A 16,181-nucleotide genomic window follows, 5' to 3' on the forward strand; every position below is an offset into this window, starting at 1 on the left:
GAAAAACGCTGGGATAGAGCATCAGCCTGCTGACCGAAGGGTCCCAGGTTCGATTCCAGTCAAGGGCATGTACCTTGGTTGTGGGCACATCCAAGAGGCAGCTGATTGATGATTCTCTCTCATCGATGTTTCTGACTATCCCTCTCTCTACCTCTGTAAAAAATCAATAAAATATATATTTAAAAAAATATATATGTGGACTGGTAGGGAGAACCAGAGGGGGCCAAATGAAGCAGGCACACTCCCGTACTTCCTGTGTTAATTGCCGGGATATTGGGAGAGTTGGTAGAATTTCCAGAGATTGATCCTTCCCCCGTGTGACCCACTCTGTACCACCATCATCCTGCATCTTCTGGGAACTAGGCTCAGAGTTAGGAGGCAGATCTGAGCTCTAGACAGGATCCTGTGGCAGGCCCAGATGTTAGTCCTCCCCCTGTGCCACGGCAGCAGGAGAGGTGACTATGCCAGCTCTCACCACCTCTGGCCCTCTGCCAGGCGGGGCTCCATTCTGCATTCAAGACCTAGACCCAGCATGGCTCTCTAGGTAAGGCCTGGGGTCAGGCCCATGCTAGCTGTTGGCCAACCCTTGAGGCTGGTGCCATGACCCTGTTTCCTGGCCAGTGTCTTGGCAGGCAGGTGCTCCCGCCGTACCGAGCTGCTCAGAGAGCTCTGCCTGAGGTGAGGAAGACTGGCTTGACCTGTTGGAGGAGCCAGCCCTGCCCTCTATGACTTCCTGCCCCCGCACCCTGAGCTCCTGAGTCAGTGAGCTGGCCAGCTGGGACTGATGGGGGTGTGTGTGCAGGGAGGCCAGGTCAGACCTCTTAAGGAAGTTGGCTTAGAGCACAGGTGAGCCTTCAGTGCTGTGGTAGAAACTACAGTCCCTCCAGTTCTCACCAAGGCAGCAGGAGTGCCCAGCCCAATTGTCCTCAGACGCTGCCCTGAATTCATCACCCCTTGTTTCCACTCCTCCTACCTGACCTCTGCACATCGGCTCCTATCCTGTTTACTTAAGATGTTCCATCAGCGTTTCGTTGCTTGTCCGATGGAGGCAGAACACTCCTTCTGATGTACTAGATCCCCTCTTGTCTTGCATCTATCCTCCCCAAGCCTCAGCCCTTCGCCGTAATTGCCCAGGCCACCAGCTACGTTGTCCTCATTCTTCAAACAGGCCATGCACCTACCTGCCACAGGCCCTTTGCTCATGCTGCTCTTTCTGCCTGGAACTCTCTCCCCTGAACAGCTCCTTTGCTCTCTGCTATATGTGCTCAGAGAACTTTCCCTTCATATTTATCTGTGGACTGTGTCTGCCTCTCCAGGTTGGGAGCTTCTGGAGGTCAGAGGTGGGGTCTTTTGTCATACCTCTAGTCATACCTGTAGGTGGAGTCAAGGGCTGGGCACAAACCAATTTGCCTGAGGAATGAGTGATTGAGAATGAGCTAAGTGAAAACCCTGTTTGAGCTTCTGTAGGGACCTGTGTCCAACCCCTCTGAAGCCGGCATCAGTGTAGGGGACATCCCCAGGCTCTCCTGCCTGCCCCTCCCTCAAGGCAGGCAGTGGTCAGACCAGGTCAAGAAGAGCAGTTCTGTGCCCTAACCGGTTTGGCTCAGTGGATAGAGTGTCAACCTGTGGACTCAAGGGTCCTAGGTTCGATTCCAGTCAAGGGCATGTACAATACATTGGTTGTGGCACATCCCCAGTAGGGCACGTGCAGGAGGCAGCTGATCCATGTAAAAAAAAAAAAAAAAAAAAAAAAATCAATAAAATGTATTTTTTTAAAAAAGAAAGAAAAGAAAGAAAGAAGGGTAGTTCTGGCCCTGGCTGGTTTGGCTCAGTGGATAGACTTTCAGTCTATGGACTGCCGGGGGTCCCGGGTTCGATTCCAGTCAGAGGTGCATGCCTGGGTTGCAGGCTTGATCCCCAGCAAGGCAGACAATCAATGATTCTCTCTGATCATTGATGTTTCTGTCTCTCTCTTCCTCTCCCTTCCTCTCTGAAATCAATTAAAAAAATATATTTTTTAAAAAGAAGAAGAAGGGCAGTTCTGAGCCAAACTCTCCCTGCTGGGCTTGAGGGTAATTAGAGGCTGTATTACTCACAGGTGACCAGCCCAGGGTCTTCCAGGAAGCTGTGGAGACACCCAGGGCCCCACCCAGCTGCTCAGCTCACTTTGTAGCTCCCGGCAGGGTATGTGTGTGGGGTGTGGGTGGGCAGCAGGCAAGCTTTGGGAAGCTGGCTGGGACGGGTAGACAGATAGGGGAAGAGAGGGCTGGGCCCTCTGTTGCTTGGGTGGGGATAGAAGCAGCCGTCACAGCTGGGTGACGGCTGACCGCTGGGACCACAGTGACGACAGGGTTCTGCCTGGAGACAAGTTCAAAATGGGGACATGAAACTGAGACCAGGAAACAAATGGATGAAGGCACCTGCCAGAGTTCTGGGCCCCCCGCCCCTGAGACCGTGGGCTGGAAGGCAGCACTCACAGGGCTGGGGCTGTGAAGGGCCTCCTCGGGGCCTGGAGAGGGGCATCGGAAATCCCTGGGCAATCACAGGCCCTTGGCCAGAAACAGATGGGCGCAGAGCAGCAGGGGTGCTGGGGGCCTCCAGCCTTCCCTCCATGTTCCCGGCCACCGCCCCTCCCCAGACCTGCCTTGGGAACAGGGAGATGAAGAATGGGGAGGCAGGGGAGCTTGGCAGCAAAGGAAGCCCTGCTCTGGCTCAGGTTTGGCCATAGGGGATCAAGGTCGGTGTGAGGGGGAATTTGAGTCTCTAAGATGTCATGTTAGCCTGGGGTGACTAAGGAGATGGCCCCCAAACCTTAGTGCAGACCTGGAACACCCACCCAACTGCACTGGATAGGGATGGAGGGACCCCCCCCAGTTCCAGCACCTTCTCACCTGCCCTGGTAATGCTGGCATGATGACTAAGCTGATTAAGGTGGGACAAGGGACAAAATGTATGTGGGGTCTGCCTGGGGTGAGATTGGGGCTGAGGTACAGAAAGAGGGCATGGCTTCCCTGTGCCCAGGGCCCAGCACAAGTTCTAAGAGAAGCAGGTAGAAGATAGAGGACTCTGGAAAAGAAAGTTAAGAATGTTGGACATGCTTGATGTGTTGGTAGCATAGGGAGATGAGACAGAGGATTCTGGGGGACCAGCTGGACGCAGCTGGAGGGACCACATCCCTCCCAGCCACTGTGATGCTTGGCCTGAGATCTTATCTGGGTCACAAGGCTCACAGACCTCTTACTGCCCCTGGCCCTCGGGTGGCTGGCTCCACCCATCAACCAGTTCTCTCTCCCCCAGGTCTCTGATGCCCCTCTTGGACCCAGACTCTGGGCTCCTGGTCCTGGCAGGAAAGGTAAGGGAGAAGCTGGATCCACCCCACCACCAGCACTCCTACCCGTGTCCACCTACGTCTGGCCCCCTAGGGCTCATGCCACGCCTAGTGGTGACCTTAGACCTAAGCAGACAGCTGGGAGACTGGGGAGTACAATATGCTACCACCCCCGGTAAGGAGGAGCTAGAGTAGTGTTTGCCAGGCTCCACTAATGCCAGACTGACCAGCCTCCTGCCAGCATCTAGGCCTCCAAGTCTCCATCTATGAATGTCAACGTCATGAGGACAGGGTGTACATAGGGCAGTGTTAGCGCAGAGCAGGCAGTCTGTAAATGCTGACTGTATACTCCCAGTGTTGATGAAGAACTAGTGAAGTTAAGTCCACTGAGGGCTCAGCTCATTGCCCAGCGCATGATGTCTGCCATGCTTCTGTAGCACAGGTCCTTAGAGAGGAATGGCAGAGCTGGTACTGGGCCTGGGGCTGCCCCAGGTCATGAGTTTGGTCAATGAGGGTCCTTAGATTAGGCTCGTTTCAGGGTGAGAGTCAGCTGTACTGCTATGAGGTGGCCCTCCAACAGCAGGCACTGAGCCCAGGTAAGCACTACCCTTCACCCTGTCCTCCCCTCCCCTCTCTTTCCGCTTTTTTGTTTGTTTGGTGTCTTTTTTCCCCCCCTTTCTCTTTCTTCCTCGGCTCTCTTTCCCTTCCCTTCTCTCTCCTCCCCTCCCTTCCTCTCCCCTGACCACCCTGATTGTTCTCCTGTGCTTTCCCCAATAGTGACCCAGTGCCTCCTGGAGAATGTGCTTCGGGGGGCTGCCCTTGTGCCCCGGAGGGCGCTGGCTGTCATGGGCTGTGAGGTGCTCCGAGTCCTGCAGCTGACCGACACAGCCATCGTGCCCATCAGCTTCCACGTGCCCCGCAAGGTGAGGGAGGCCTGGTGAGGGGCTGGGAGGGCCTGGGGGCTTCGTGCCTTACTGACCACATGCCTGTCTGCCGCCAGACCGTGGAGTTCTACGAGGACCTGTTCCCCGACACCGCGGGCTGCGTGCCTGCCTCTGAGCCACAGTCCTGGTGGGCTGGGAGCAACCAGCAGGTAGGACCAAGGCCTGGCTGCTGCTCCTGGTCTCCACCAGCCCCTGGAAGCCCTCCTGACAGCAGCCCCATGCATGCCCCCACAGTCCAGCCGAGCACTAACTCAGCGGTCCTGCCCCCCATCCCCTCCCACCCCTCAACTGCTGCCTTCCCTCACAGGTACAGAAGGTCAGTCTCAACCCGACCTGCCAGCCTCACCCCAGCTTCACTTCCCACCTGGTGCCCCCTACAGAGCCCTCCCCTGATGCCGTCCAGCCTGCGAAGCTGCCGACGGGCAACAAGGACCCCAGTGTGAGTGCCAGTGGGAGGCCCCATGGTCTTTTTACCCTTTTCTAGCTGTCGAGCATATCAAACATTTAGTAGAAAGTGAGACTGTCACATAAAATCTAGATTTCTGGCTTCTCTTAAAACACTGGCAGATCTTAACTACCCTGCACCCGCCTTCCCACAAATGCTGGGAGCCAGCAGCTGCCACCTGCTGTCCCATAGTTTGAAGTTCCCTTAACTCCCATGTTATTCCCAGCCCCCCCCCAGCTTGTCTGCCATTATGCCCCTTCCTCACATCCCAGAGCCAGGCTTCATGCCCAGCTCAGTGTGCCAGTCCAGGAGGAAGGACCCAGAGTGACGATCCCAGCATCCCCTCTCTTTGGCCAACACGCCAAGGGGCCTGTGACTGATCCCAGGTGCTTTGCCCTCAGGAGGGCTACTCCTCCCCTCCCAGCTCTCTGATCTCACCCTCCACGCCATCCAGCTTGGGGCCCTCGCTCTCCAGCACCAGTGGCATTAGCACCAGCACCAGCCAGAGGTCACTGCAGAGCCTTCTGGGTAAGTGCGTGGTGAGGGAGCAGCTAACTCTTCCACCCCCAGCCCAGTCATCCTCCTCTGTACCCCAGCCTGTCTCCCCTCCTGGTGGAGTCCCATGCCCTGTGGTATGAAGTCAGTCTCACCTGGTAGAGGGTGGTCTGGACCCGCCCTGGAACCCTTCGCTTCCACTGAGATACCTTGAGTTTCTTTCCCAGGCACCATTTTGGGCCAGTTGTGTTGGCTGGGACAGCAGAGGTCTGGGTCTAGGCACATGCCTTGCATGATTTTGCAGTGAGGGGAGCAGACAGCCAGGACTGGCCTGGGGTCCTCCTGCAGGGCAGCCCAGGGTGGTCAGGTAGGGTATCCTCACAAGGCTCTGTGTCCCTACTGCCCACCAGGCCCCAGCTCCAAGTTCCGCCATGCTCAGGGTACCATCCTACACCGAGACAGCCATATCACCAACCTCAAGGGGCTCAACCTCACCACACCCGGTGAGAGCGACGGCTTCTGTGCCAACCAGCTACGTGTGGCCGTGCCCCTGCTCAGCAGCGGTGGGCAGGTGGCTGTACTCGAGGTGAGGACCCCACCCTACGACAGCTGCCCCCAAGTCCCTGTGGTATTCACACCAGTCCACATTCTCTGAGTACAAGCCATGTGCTAGGCATCTACCCAGCGTCCCCTTTAATCCTCCCAGCTGCCCCATGTGGGGTGCCACTCTTATCCCCATTTTACAGATGAGAGTGGTGAGGCCCAGAGAGGTTTAGTGACCTGCCGGGACAGCTGTGTAAGTGGTGGAGCTGGGATTTGAACCCAGGCCACCTAAGCCAGAGCTCTTTCTACCACCTCACGCTTCCCCCACCTCCTCCCACACACACTTTCTGGGGCCTCACGTTGGCACTTAAGACTCAGAGCACAAAGTGGTTAAGGCAGAGAGCTTGGGCCACCCAGCAGTGGGGCATCGGCTATAGGGTGTGGGGACCCAGACATGCGGCTTTCCTTGCAGCCCTGCCTGTTACTAACGGTCTTCGGGGTGGGGGCACCTCCCACAGCTTCGGAAGCCGGGCCGCCTGCCTGACACAGCACTGCCCACCCTTCAGAATGGGACAGCCGTGACCGATCTGGCCTGGGACCCCTTCGACCCCCACCGCCTTGCCGTGGGTAAAGAGGCTGGAGGCTGGGCTTGCGGGACGGTCCCAAGGTGGTGAAGAGAAGCAGGGGGGAGCCTGGGTGTGTTGGGCCCAGCAGTGGTGAGCCTTTGCTTTCTGCAGGCGGGGAGGATGCCAGGATTCGTCTGTGGCGGGTGCCCCCGGAGGGCCTTGTGGAGGTGCTGACTGCACCGGAGGCTGTGCTGACAGGTCAGGTGGGCCCCGGCAGGGCAGGGGGCGGAGAGGCGAGCAGCGGCTCCTGAGGAGCTCAGTGTCGCCCCGTGCCTTGTCCCCAGGTCACACAGAGAAGATCTACTCTCTGCGCTTCCACCCCTTGGCAGCCGACGTACTGGCCTCCTCTTCCTATGACCTTACCATTCGCATCTGGGACCTTCAGGCTGGAGTTGAAAGGTTACGGCTGCAGGGCCACCAAGACCAGGTAGGGCAGCTGTGGGGGCAAGCACCCAGCCACGGGGCAAGAGGCCACCTCTCATCTCCCTACCTGCCCCCAGATATTTGGCCTGGCCTGGAGTCCTAATGGGCAGCAGCTGGCCTCTGTCTGCAAGGATGGATGCTTGCGGGTCTATGAGCCCCGGAGTAGCCCTGAGCCCCTGCAGGTAAGCAAGATGGGATGGGGCAGTCCTCGGGCCCAGTGGGGGTCTGGCTGAATCTCATGTGCTGTACCCCAACAGGAAGGCCCAGGGCCTGAGGGGGCCCGTGGAGCCCGCATTGTCTGGGTGTGCGATGGTCACTGTCTGCTGGTGTCTGGCTTTGACAGGTGAGGACTCGGGAGCTGTCGTACCTATTTCCAGACTTCAGGAGCCACTCATGTCTCCCTCCCCCAGACACACATACACCTGTCAGGCATGCAGAAGCTGTCTTCACCCATCACTTATTAGATGGATGGATGGATAGACGCATGGATGGGAGGGCGATAGGGAGGCGGGAAGGGAGGGAACAGCGAGTCAGCTGGGAGCCAGAGGGATGACAGCAGGGGACTAGTCGAAACATACTAAACAGAAGCAAGCCTATTGGGAGGGCCAAGGATTGGGCATTTGTCACTTTGGAGGAGGGATCAGGGAGAGCCTCCTGAGGGAGGGAACTGGGTCACAAAGGGACTAGTAACCAGAGGATACCAAGTGTGGGTGGAAAAACCAGGAAGCTGACCAGCCTGGCTGGAGCAGAGGGCGGGAAACAGACCCTGGGGAGAACAGTCCAGACTTACTGGGCTACAGTGGCCATGGGCCAGGTGCCAGGGCTAGGACTGCTGAGGAGCACTGGAGGGCAGTGAGGGGGGGGTGGCGGGGTCCAGGTGGGGAGAGTATTTAGGGAGGAGAGGTTGAGGCAGGCGACAAGTTAGGACATTATTGCATTAGGCCAGGCCACTAATTCTAAGAGCTGGATAAAAAAAGATAGGCAGGGGCCATTCCTCTGGCCCTGAGTCCCCCAGCTGGACAAGATCAGGGTCCTTGTTGGAGTCCTTGCCCTGCCTCATGCCCCTCCAGCAATATGAACCTGTTTCTGCGCCCCCCACCCCCCAACCCGCTGTAGCCGAAGTGAGCGCCAGCTACTCCTGTACTCAGCCAAGGCCCTGGCTAGTGGCCCCTTGGCAGTGCTGGGGTTGGACACGGCTCCTTCCACTCTGTTGCCCAACTACGACCCAGACACCAGCCTGGTGCTACTCACTGGCAAGGTAAGCTGAGGTGCGCAGGTGCGGGGCAGGGGGCAGAGGAGATTGGGTGAAGACAGCTTTAGCTGACAACCTCACTCTCCTCCCATCACTCCCTCCAGGGTGACACCCGAGTGTTTTTGTACGAGCTGCTCCCCGAGGCCCCTTTCTTCCTGGAGTGTAACAGCTTCACTTCGACTGACCCCCACAAGGTGAGCCCTGAAATGCCATTTACCCGGTCCTCCTTCCCTCTCAGGGCTCCCCCGCCCTCTCATGGCCATCTGGGGAAATGCAGGGGCGTGTCAGGTGTGCTCAGCAGCTCCCAGGAGCTGGTGGTTAAACTAGACCATTATTGGAAGTTCAATTATATAAGGTTAAGTTATATGGGCCTGCAAATAAGTTATGCTAAAAATGAAGGCAAGCCATGGAACATACTGTCCAACCTATGAGGGAAAGCGGGGGGTAAAGGGGTAAGAGATTAAGCAAAAGACCTGTATGCATGCATATAAGCATAACCAATGGACATAGACAGTAGTGGGGTGAGGGCATGTGCTGGGGGGGGGGGGGGGGGAGAGGCTGGGGGAGAGGTCAATGTGGGGGAAAACGAGACTTATGTAATACTTTAAATAATAAAAATTTAAATAACGAATGAATAAATGAATGAATGGATGAAAGCAAGTCCTGGCAGGTGTGGATCGGTTGGATGGAGCATTGTCTTGTATACCGAAAGGTTGGGGTTTGATCCCCAGTCGGGGCACATATGGAAGGCAATAAATAGATGTCAATCTCTCTCTCTCTCTCTCTCTCTCTCTCTCTCTCTCTTCTCTCTCTTCTCTCTCTTCTCTCTCCCCCTCCCTTCCTACCTCCCTCTTCCTCACCTGTGGCTCAGTGGTTGAACATCAACCTATGAACCTGGAGGTCATGGTTAGATTCCTAGTCAGGGCATATGTCCCATTGGTTGTGTGCTTGATACCCAGTGGGGGGTATGCAGGAGGCAGCCAATTGATGATTCTCTCATCATTGATGTTCCTGACTCTCTCCCTCTTCTTCTCTGAGGTCAGTTAAATATATATTTTTTTAAATGAATGCAATAAAGCCTTAGCCAGTCGGGCTCAGTAGATAGAGTGTCAGCCTGTGGACTAAAGGGTTCCAGGTTTGATTCCAGTCAAGGGCACGTACCTTGATTGCAGGCTCCTCTCTGGCCCAGACCCTAGTCAGGACTCATGAAGAAGGCAACCAATCGATGTGTTTCTCTCACATCAATGTTTCTGTCTTTTGCTCTCTCTTCCCTAAAAAATCAATGGAAAAATATCCTCGGGAGAGGATTAACAAAATAAAACAAAACAAAATTTAAAAAAAGAGGCAAAAAATACTCAGTTTATCATCTCCCAATTATTTACCTGGTTTTATTATCTTTTGTGCCATTGAAGTTATTTACATCTGTCAGAGCTGTCCAATGGAAAGTACTACATGACAGCGTGCTATTGTACATTCCTCCTCACATCTGTATGCAGCAAGCCAGTGAAATCAGCCATGGCAGTTTTCAAACCATGGAAATAGGCAATGAATCCAGGCACCTTTCCTCCAGAGACCTGGTTGTTAAACATGTATCAGCCCTGACCGACCTGTCCAGAAATGGGCCTTGGTCCTGGTGCTCCTAAGTGAGGAGAACTGGCACCTGGGGGTCTGGTGCCAGCTGTGAGCTCCGGGCCCCAGCCCCAGCATGACTCCCCTCCCCCCGCAGGGCTTTGCGCTCCTGCCCAAGACAGAGTGTGATGTGCGTGAAGTAGAGTTTGCCCGATGCCTGCGGCTTCGCCAGACCTCCCTGGAGCCCGTTGCCTTCCGGTTGCCCAGAGTCAGGGTGAGGATGGGGGCCCAGTATGCCAACACCCAGCCCCTTTCTGGGGCTTTGGGGCTTGAGTGGTTCTGTCCCAAAACTGCCCCCCTCACTACTTTTGGGGGCACCCTGCTGAGATTCTGAAACTCACGGGAACTCCAAACTGGAGCCCCCCCCCAATGCATGCCAGTGTCCTCTGGGCCTCTGGTCAGTGCCTCTGGGCAGCCTCTTCCTCCCTCCCTGCAGAAAGAATTCTTCCAGGATGATGTGTTCCCAGACACAGCCATAAGCTGGGAGCCCGTGCTCAGTGCCAAAGACTGGCTGGGAGGTGCCAACAGACAGCCCCGGCTTCTCAACCTGCAGCCCCCTGGCATGACCCCAGGTCAGAAGAGGGACTGGGGTGGGTAGGAGGCAGGGAGTGGGTGGGGAGTAGAAAAAGGGGCAGAAGACAGATCCTCTGTCCCTGCTGGCATGCGAAACCTCTGGTGCTCCTAAGGATGGGATGACTGTGTCTCCAGGCTCATTCTTAAACCACTGGAGGGCAGGGTCCTGAGTCTGTGTTGCCATCCCAAGTCCCCACCCCCAATACATGCACACTCACATACTAACATACTCATGCACGCACACAGCCTGTTCAGGGCAGGCCTTAAGAACAGAGGGTTGAGTAGTTGTTAATGCACCTCTGGGGGTCTCTGCCACAGAATCCCCTCGGTGGCTGGTCCCAAAGGGTTGGACGGAGATTCCTCCACCGAAGGGACTCTTGTGCCTGATGCTTGTCCTTGCCCCGCCCTAGTGAGCCAGGCCCCCCGTGAAGCCCCTGCCCGGCGGGCCCCATCCTCAGCGATCTACCTGGAAGAAAAGTCAGACCAGCAAAAGAAGGAAGAGGTAGGCACAGGAGAGGGCTGGCCGTGGGGCGGGAATGGGGTCCCCTTAGTTGCCCTTTAGTGCTCTAACCTGACCCACATGGGGCAAAGTAGAAAAAAATGGCTTTCACAACCTTGATGGGGTTCAAAGTGGGGTCTGACATTCTTGGGATCAGAGATCCTATTCCCTTCCCACCTCCTATTCCCTTCCCACCTCTTCTGTCCACTCTCCTAGCTGCTGAGTGCCATGGTGGCAAAGCTAGGGAATCGCGAGGACCCGCTCCCCCAGGACTCCTTCGAAGGAGTGGACGAGGACGAGTGGGTGAGTGAGTGAGTGGCATCCCATCCCTCGCTGCTCACCTGTGCGCATGTGCCACCCCCTTCTCCACACCTTCCCAACTCCACCCACTTTTCCCTTTATCTCCCCAGGACTAGTCTGCCTACCAAGCCGCCTCTGGCCTCACCTGCCGTTGCCACCTCCTAGAACCACCTAGTGCCCCTGCACACCTCATATCTTCCCCTCAAACTGGAAGGCACCTTTTGGCTCTGGCATAACTCATCCCAGAAACCCTGGCTTTCTTTGGGCCTTGAGCACTTCCATGCCCACCAGGCCTTGCTAAAACACCCGTGGATTGTCTGCACCTCTGCTTTCTCTGGTACTGCCACCTTCTCCTCAGCTGCCTGCTAGCATGTGGAGCCAGAGTCTTGGGGGTAGAATGAGTGTGGGGGGTCCGTAGCATGTCCCTGAGCAAGCCCTGGAATCCGTTTCCCTGCTCTGACTCGGCTGCCTCCGCAGAGCACCTTCAGTTGTTACGTGCCACCTCATCTTGCCCGCTGACCCAATTCTGGTCACTGGCCTTTGGGGGCTGGCCCCCTGCCAGACCGTTTGGAGCAGCACCAGCCTCGGGTCTGGGGCAGTCACCCTGCTCCCAGGCTTGAAGCCAGGAGAAGCAGGCATCACAGGCTGATGGCCTGTTAAGGGAGTGTGAGCCCCACAGGGGCCGGCCTGCACGTGCCTGGGATATTTTCAGCAATTAAACTTTTCTAAGCTTGCCACCTCTTGTGCTGCTGTGGTCTCTGGGATGGCTGGGAAGGGAAGGGGACAGGAGTATAGGTGAGGGTTCTCTCTGGTCCCAGGCTCCATTTTGCTCCTGGGGCCATTCCCAGCATGCTCCTGAAAGTACATTCATTCACCCAACACAGAGGTATCCAACAGTGCTCTGGATGGTAAATACTGTAAAACAGATGGGGTGACATGATCTTCTCAGTGTGCTTAGTATAGTCTTACTATGTAGGGAAGCCATACTTACATATGGCTCTCTGTTTGCAAGGAAGCAAATAGAGAGCCATTTAGAAGATAAATGATGTTGAAGAGAGTGACTGGGATGCAGGCGAAACAGTATTTAGGGTCTGAGAAGGTAACATTTAAGAAGAGAGCTAAGCCAAAACCAGTTTGGCTCAGCGATGGAGCGTCGGTCTGCGGACTGAAGGGTCCCGGGTTCGATTCCAGTCAGGGGCATGTACGTTGGTTGCGGGCACATCCCCGGTGGGGGATGTGTGGGAGGCAGCTGGTCGATGTTTCTCTCTCATCGACGTTTCTAGCTCTCTATCTCTCCCTTCCTCTCTGTAAAAAATCAATGAAATATATTAAAAAAAAAAAAGAAAGAAGAAGAAAGCTAAGAACCAAAAGCTGAGAAGCCACAGAGAGAACCATGAAAATGTTCCAGACAAAGGGAAGGATGGCCTGGGTGCTGAGGGAAGAAAGATTTGGAGAGTTGGACGAAAGGAAAGAAGGGCAGTAACATAGCACAAAACAGCCTGTCTTGCATTCATTCAACAAACATTTGGTGCCTTCCAGGTGCTGAACTACCAGCATGGAGTAAAGAGATAAAAGTTATCCACCAGGAATCCACATTCTAGTGGGAGGAAAGAGATAAAAAACAAAAATAAATAATATAATATGGTAAAAGATGATATAACCAAACCCAAGTTTGGCTGCTTGCCACCACAAAAACCACTCATTTGACAGGTGCTGGTGAAAGGGGAAAGAGGTATTAATCAAGTGCTAACCACCTGAGGAGATGGAGGACTGTTGTCACTAAGCCCTTCTCAACCATAGGCAGGGTTGTTGTTTTTTTGTTTTGGTGTTTGTTTTAAAATGAATTTTCATTGATTTTAGAGAAAGAGGGAGGAATAGGGAGAGAGAGAGAGAGAAATGCTGATTGAATGCCTCCTGCACACCCCCCACTGGCGATCAAGCCCACAACCCAGGTGCACTGGAAATCTCTTGGTGCATGAGATAAGACGCTCAGCCACCTGAGGCACTGGCCAGGGCCAGGCAGAGGCTATTATACGGAGGGAGAGGCAAAGCAGAACAAGGAAATCAAGGGAGTTGAAAAGTTCTCTCCTTGCAGTCCAGTCCATCCCAATAAGGACCTCAAAACTGGGCAAGTGATGGTCTAGTGTGTGGTGTGTTGTCCTAGTCTTCATCATCCTGGTTCTTTGTCCTTCTGGTTCTATGTTTGAAGACCAACAGAACTCCCAGACTGGCCCTAGCAGGTTTGGCTCAGTGGATAGAGCACTGGCCTGCAGACTGAAGAGTCCCGGGTTCGATTCTGGTCTAGAGCTCATGCCAAGGTTGGGGGATGGATCGCCAGTGGGGGGTGTGCAGGAGGCAGCCAGTCCATGATTCTCTCTCATCATTGATGGTTCTACCTTTCTTTCCCTCTCCCTTCCTCTCTGAAATCAATAAAAATATATTTTTTAAAATAATTTTAAAAAATGAAAATTATATTTTTTTAAAAAATTATGACCTAGGATGACTGAAGGTCAGAGCCTGTATCTTCTGAAGTTAGTTCCTAGGATTTGCATACAAATATGCTGTTTATCTACAAGCTACATATTAGAGTCAGCATTTATAAAAACAATGCAAAAGAATAGTGGGGTGGCTTACAATTTTCTGTTGTTACAGTTCCCCATGGTCAATTTTTTTTTCCATTTCCATGAAAGTTAGGGGTTGTATTACAGAAAACTAGAAAAATTTAGGATCCAGTCTAGTTCATAAGTGAAAAAGAAAATTTTACAATTAACTGAACTAGAGTCTAATATTCATAACTGTGTATTTTCTATAGAGACATATCTTTTCTCCTAAAATCACCCTCATTTTTATCAAAGAGCCAAATTAAGGCTAACTCATTTACCATATTAAGTCCAATTTCAATTTGGCCTGATTATTTGCATAAACAAAATAGGAATAGCAAATTGATCATATAGGTTTTTTAAATCTGCTTTGCTGGAGTCTCACAAGAAAGTTTCCTCAGAACAAAGAAGCCAACTCACACAGTTGCCAGGTTTTTCCTGCAATACCTATAGGTTTGGGTAAATTCCTCAAGTTCTTGAGATCCCCAAGATCCCCTTGCCATCTGCCCCTTACCTTGAAAGACTGCCATGAACCATCTGTAAAAGCAAGGTGCCAAGCCATTTTTCCAAGGGTTTTTTTTTTTATATATAGGCTTCAGAGTCAATCCTCATTCCTTAAAGCCTTTTTGCTGATATCCAGAGTCTAGACCTGTCTTTCTCAAATTCTACCATTCCAGTCAAAGCCTTGGTTAATAAAACAGTAATTGGGAATTGGCTTTATGTGTCGTTATTTTAAAAATCAGATTTCTATTGGGTTCATACAAATAAACATATTGCCATGAATATAATAGTACTCCTTAAGCCGAAACCGGTTTGGCTCAGTGGATAGAGTGTTGGCCTGCGGACTGAAGGATCCCAGGTTCGATTCTGGTCAAGGGCATATACCTTGGTTGCGGGCACATCCCCAATAGGAGGTGTGCAGGAGGCAGCTGATCAATGTTTCTCTCTCATTGATGTTTCTAACACTCTATCCCTCTCTTTTCCTCTCTGTAAAAAATCAATAAAACATATTAAAAAAAATACTACTCACTAAGAGTTTTTAAATTCTGGAAGGATAAATAGGGAGAAAAATATAAATGCTTTAATATTGCTTATCAAGGTACAATTTACCAATTTTCTCTAAGAAAACAAGTTTTTAAAAATCAGCAATATTTTGAACAGTCTTAATAAGAATAATAATTAGCTTCAGTTTATTCAGTCCCATAATTTTTGTTTATCCTGATTATTTGCTAATATTTCTATGAATCCAGTTATTCCTTAAGAGTCCTATAAGTTTTTATGTTTTTTTTTTTTGTTTTTTTTTTTGTTTTTTGTTTTTTTTTTTTTTGCAGACACCCAAATCTCTTTTATTGGGGGGGGGGGGGGGGAGGTTGGAGCCCTGGGGAGGAGCGGGCCCCAGGCCCTTTCACTGCACGGCTTGTTCATTGGCACTGCTTCCTGAGTCCTGTGGCTTCATCACGTCAGGCAGCTCTGGAGGGCTGGAGAAGGGCTCAATGCGCAGAGCTTCAAATGCATCATCTGCCCGGAAGGCCAGCCCCACGGTGGCTGGAGCCTGTGGCCTCGCTGTTTGACTGGTGAAGCCACACTCGCCCAGGGTCTTGCTGTCATCCAGAAGTTGGTCATCCTTGTACAGCCGCTGCTCGTCGGGCGGCCGCTTGAGAATGCCCTCGACGATGCGCTTCAGCTCCAACACGGTGCTCGACTCCTTGGCGTCCGTGAAGATGGTGGTCTTGTGGCGCCGGATCATAAGGAAAACGTCCTGGGGGCAGCGGGCTGGCATGAACGGGGGACCCGGCCCCCCCGACCCCCCCGCGCGGCCCGCGGCCCGCGGCCCCCGCCGCCCCCGGCCCCAGCCCGGCGCCCTAAGTTTTTATGTTTTAATGGAATCTGAAAGTTTACTGTCCAAAATTCATATATTAAAATAAATTATAAGATGTAACATTTTTGCAAATGCAACAGAGTAAAACAATGACTGTCTTTAAATGACAAAAAAAATACTTAAAATATCATGGTTATAGATCTGATTATAATGCAGTTCACTTTATAACAATACTTGAAGATAACACTCAGAATTACAAATGAAAGTATATCAGACTAAGAAATCAATTTGTTCCTCGCTGTCAATTGTACCCGGTCCCAGGTTTCCTGTGGGGAAATTACAATGGTTTTGAAAAAATATAAGGGAACTTCCTGGCCTTTAAAACTTGTCATTAAAATTATCATTCCTGTCATTAGGTCATGTGCCCAGATTTCAGGCTCAATCCCTCAGTGGGGAATGTTCGGGAGGCAGCCAATCACTAATTTTCTCATCATTGATGTTTCTATCTTTCCCCCACTCCCTTCCTCTCTGAAATCAATAAAAATACTTTTTCAAAAAAGAATGGAGGTTTTAACCAGACACACAGGCCACATATAATATACCATTTACATGAAACTACCAAAACAGACAAGACCACTGATATAAAATAGATTCGTGGTCATCAAGGGTAGGGGGAAATGGGCAGTGACTGCTAATGGTGAGGGT

General features: G+C 52.6%; 2 protein-coding genes across 6 annotated transcripts in view; one reads left to right on the forward strand and one right to left on the reverse strand.

The window, feature by feature from the left end:
* LOC118703344 (coronin-7) overlaps positions 1-11,794 on the forward strand; it is a 63,962-nt gene extending 52,168 nt beyond the window's left edge. For 2 of the 5 annotated variants that reach the window (XM_036410226.1, XM_036410229.1), the window contains 19 exons: positions 3,298-3,352; positions 3,867-3,924; positions 4,106-4,251; positions 4,329-4,421; positions 4,580-4,711; positions 5,119-5,245; positions 5,623-5,798; positions 6,274-6,382; positions 6,493-6,579; positions 6,666-6,808; positions 6,882-6,986; positions 7,062-7,147; positions 7,921-8,062; positions 8,161-8,250; positions 9,783-9,899; positions 10,122-10,257; positions 10,669-10,760; positions 10,974-11,060; positions 11,168-11,794. In XM_036410226.1, the coding sequence (XP_036266119.1) occupies positions 3,298-3,352; positions 3,867-3,924; positions 4,106-4,251; positions 4,329-4,421; positions 4,580-4,711; positions 5,119-5,245; positions 5,623-5,798; positions 6,274-6,382; positions 6,493-6,579; positions 6,666-6,808; positions 6,882-6,986; positions 7,062-7,147; positions 7,921-8,062; positions 8,161-8,250; positions 9,783-9,899; positions 10,122-10,257; positions 10,669-10,760; positions 10,974-11,060; positions 11,168-11,173 (1,987 nt within the window). In that variant the 3' untranslated portion in view covers positions 11,174-11,794. Of the gene's footprint in view, positions 1-3,297; positions 3,353-3,866; positions 3,925-4,105; positions 4,252-4,328; positions 4,422-4,579; positions 4,712-5,118; positions 5,246-5,622; positions 5,799-6,273; positions 6,383-6,492; positions 6,580-6,665; positions 6,809-6,881; positions 6,987-7,061; positions 7,148-7,920; positions 8,063-8,160; positions 8,251-9,782; positions 9,900-10,065; positions 10,258-10,668; positions 10,761-10,973; positions 11,061-11,167 lie in introns of those variants that run through there. The other 3 variants (XR_004982997.1, XM_045571323.1, XM_045571324.1) reach the window with 3 other exon arrangements.
* A 3,193-nt stretch (positions 11,795-14,987) lies between these two features.
* On the reverse strand, positions 14,988-15,485 carry LOC118703363 (elongin-B-like). The gene has a single exon (XM_036410283.2). It carries the CDS (start codon positions 15,435-15,437, stop codon positions 15,063-15,065), a length of 375 nt encoding a protein of 124 aa, XP_036266176.1. The 5' UTR covers positions 15,438-15,485; the 3' UTR covers positions 14,988-15,062.
* Between the last annotated feature and the right edge of the window lie 696 nt (positions 15,486-16,181).

The sequence above is a fragment of the Pipistrellus kuhlii genome, unplaced genomic scaffold (genome assembly GCF_014108245.1).
Source record: "Pipistrellus kuhlii isolate mPipKuh1 unplaced genomic scaffold, mPipKuh1.p scaffold_m20_p_4, whole genome shotgun sequence".
Classification (NCBI taxonomy): domain Eukaryota; kingdom Metazoa; phylum Chordata; class Mammalia; order Chiroptera; family Vespertilionidae; genus Pipistrellus; species Pipistrellus kuhlii.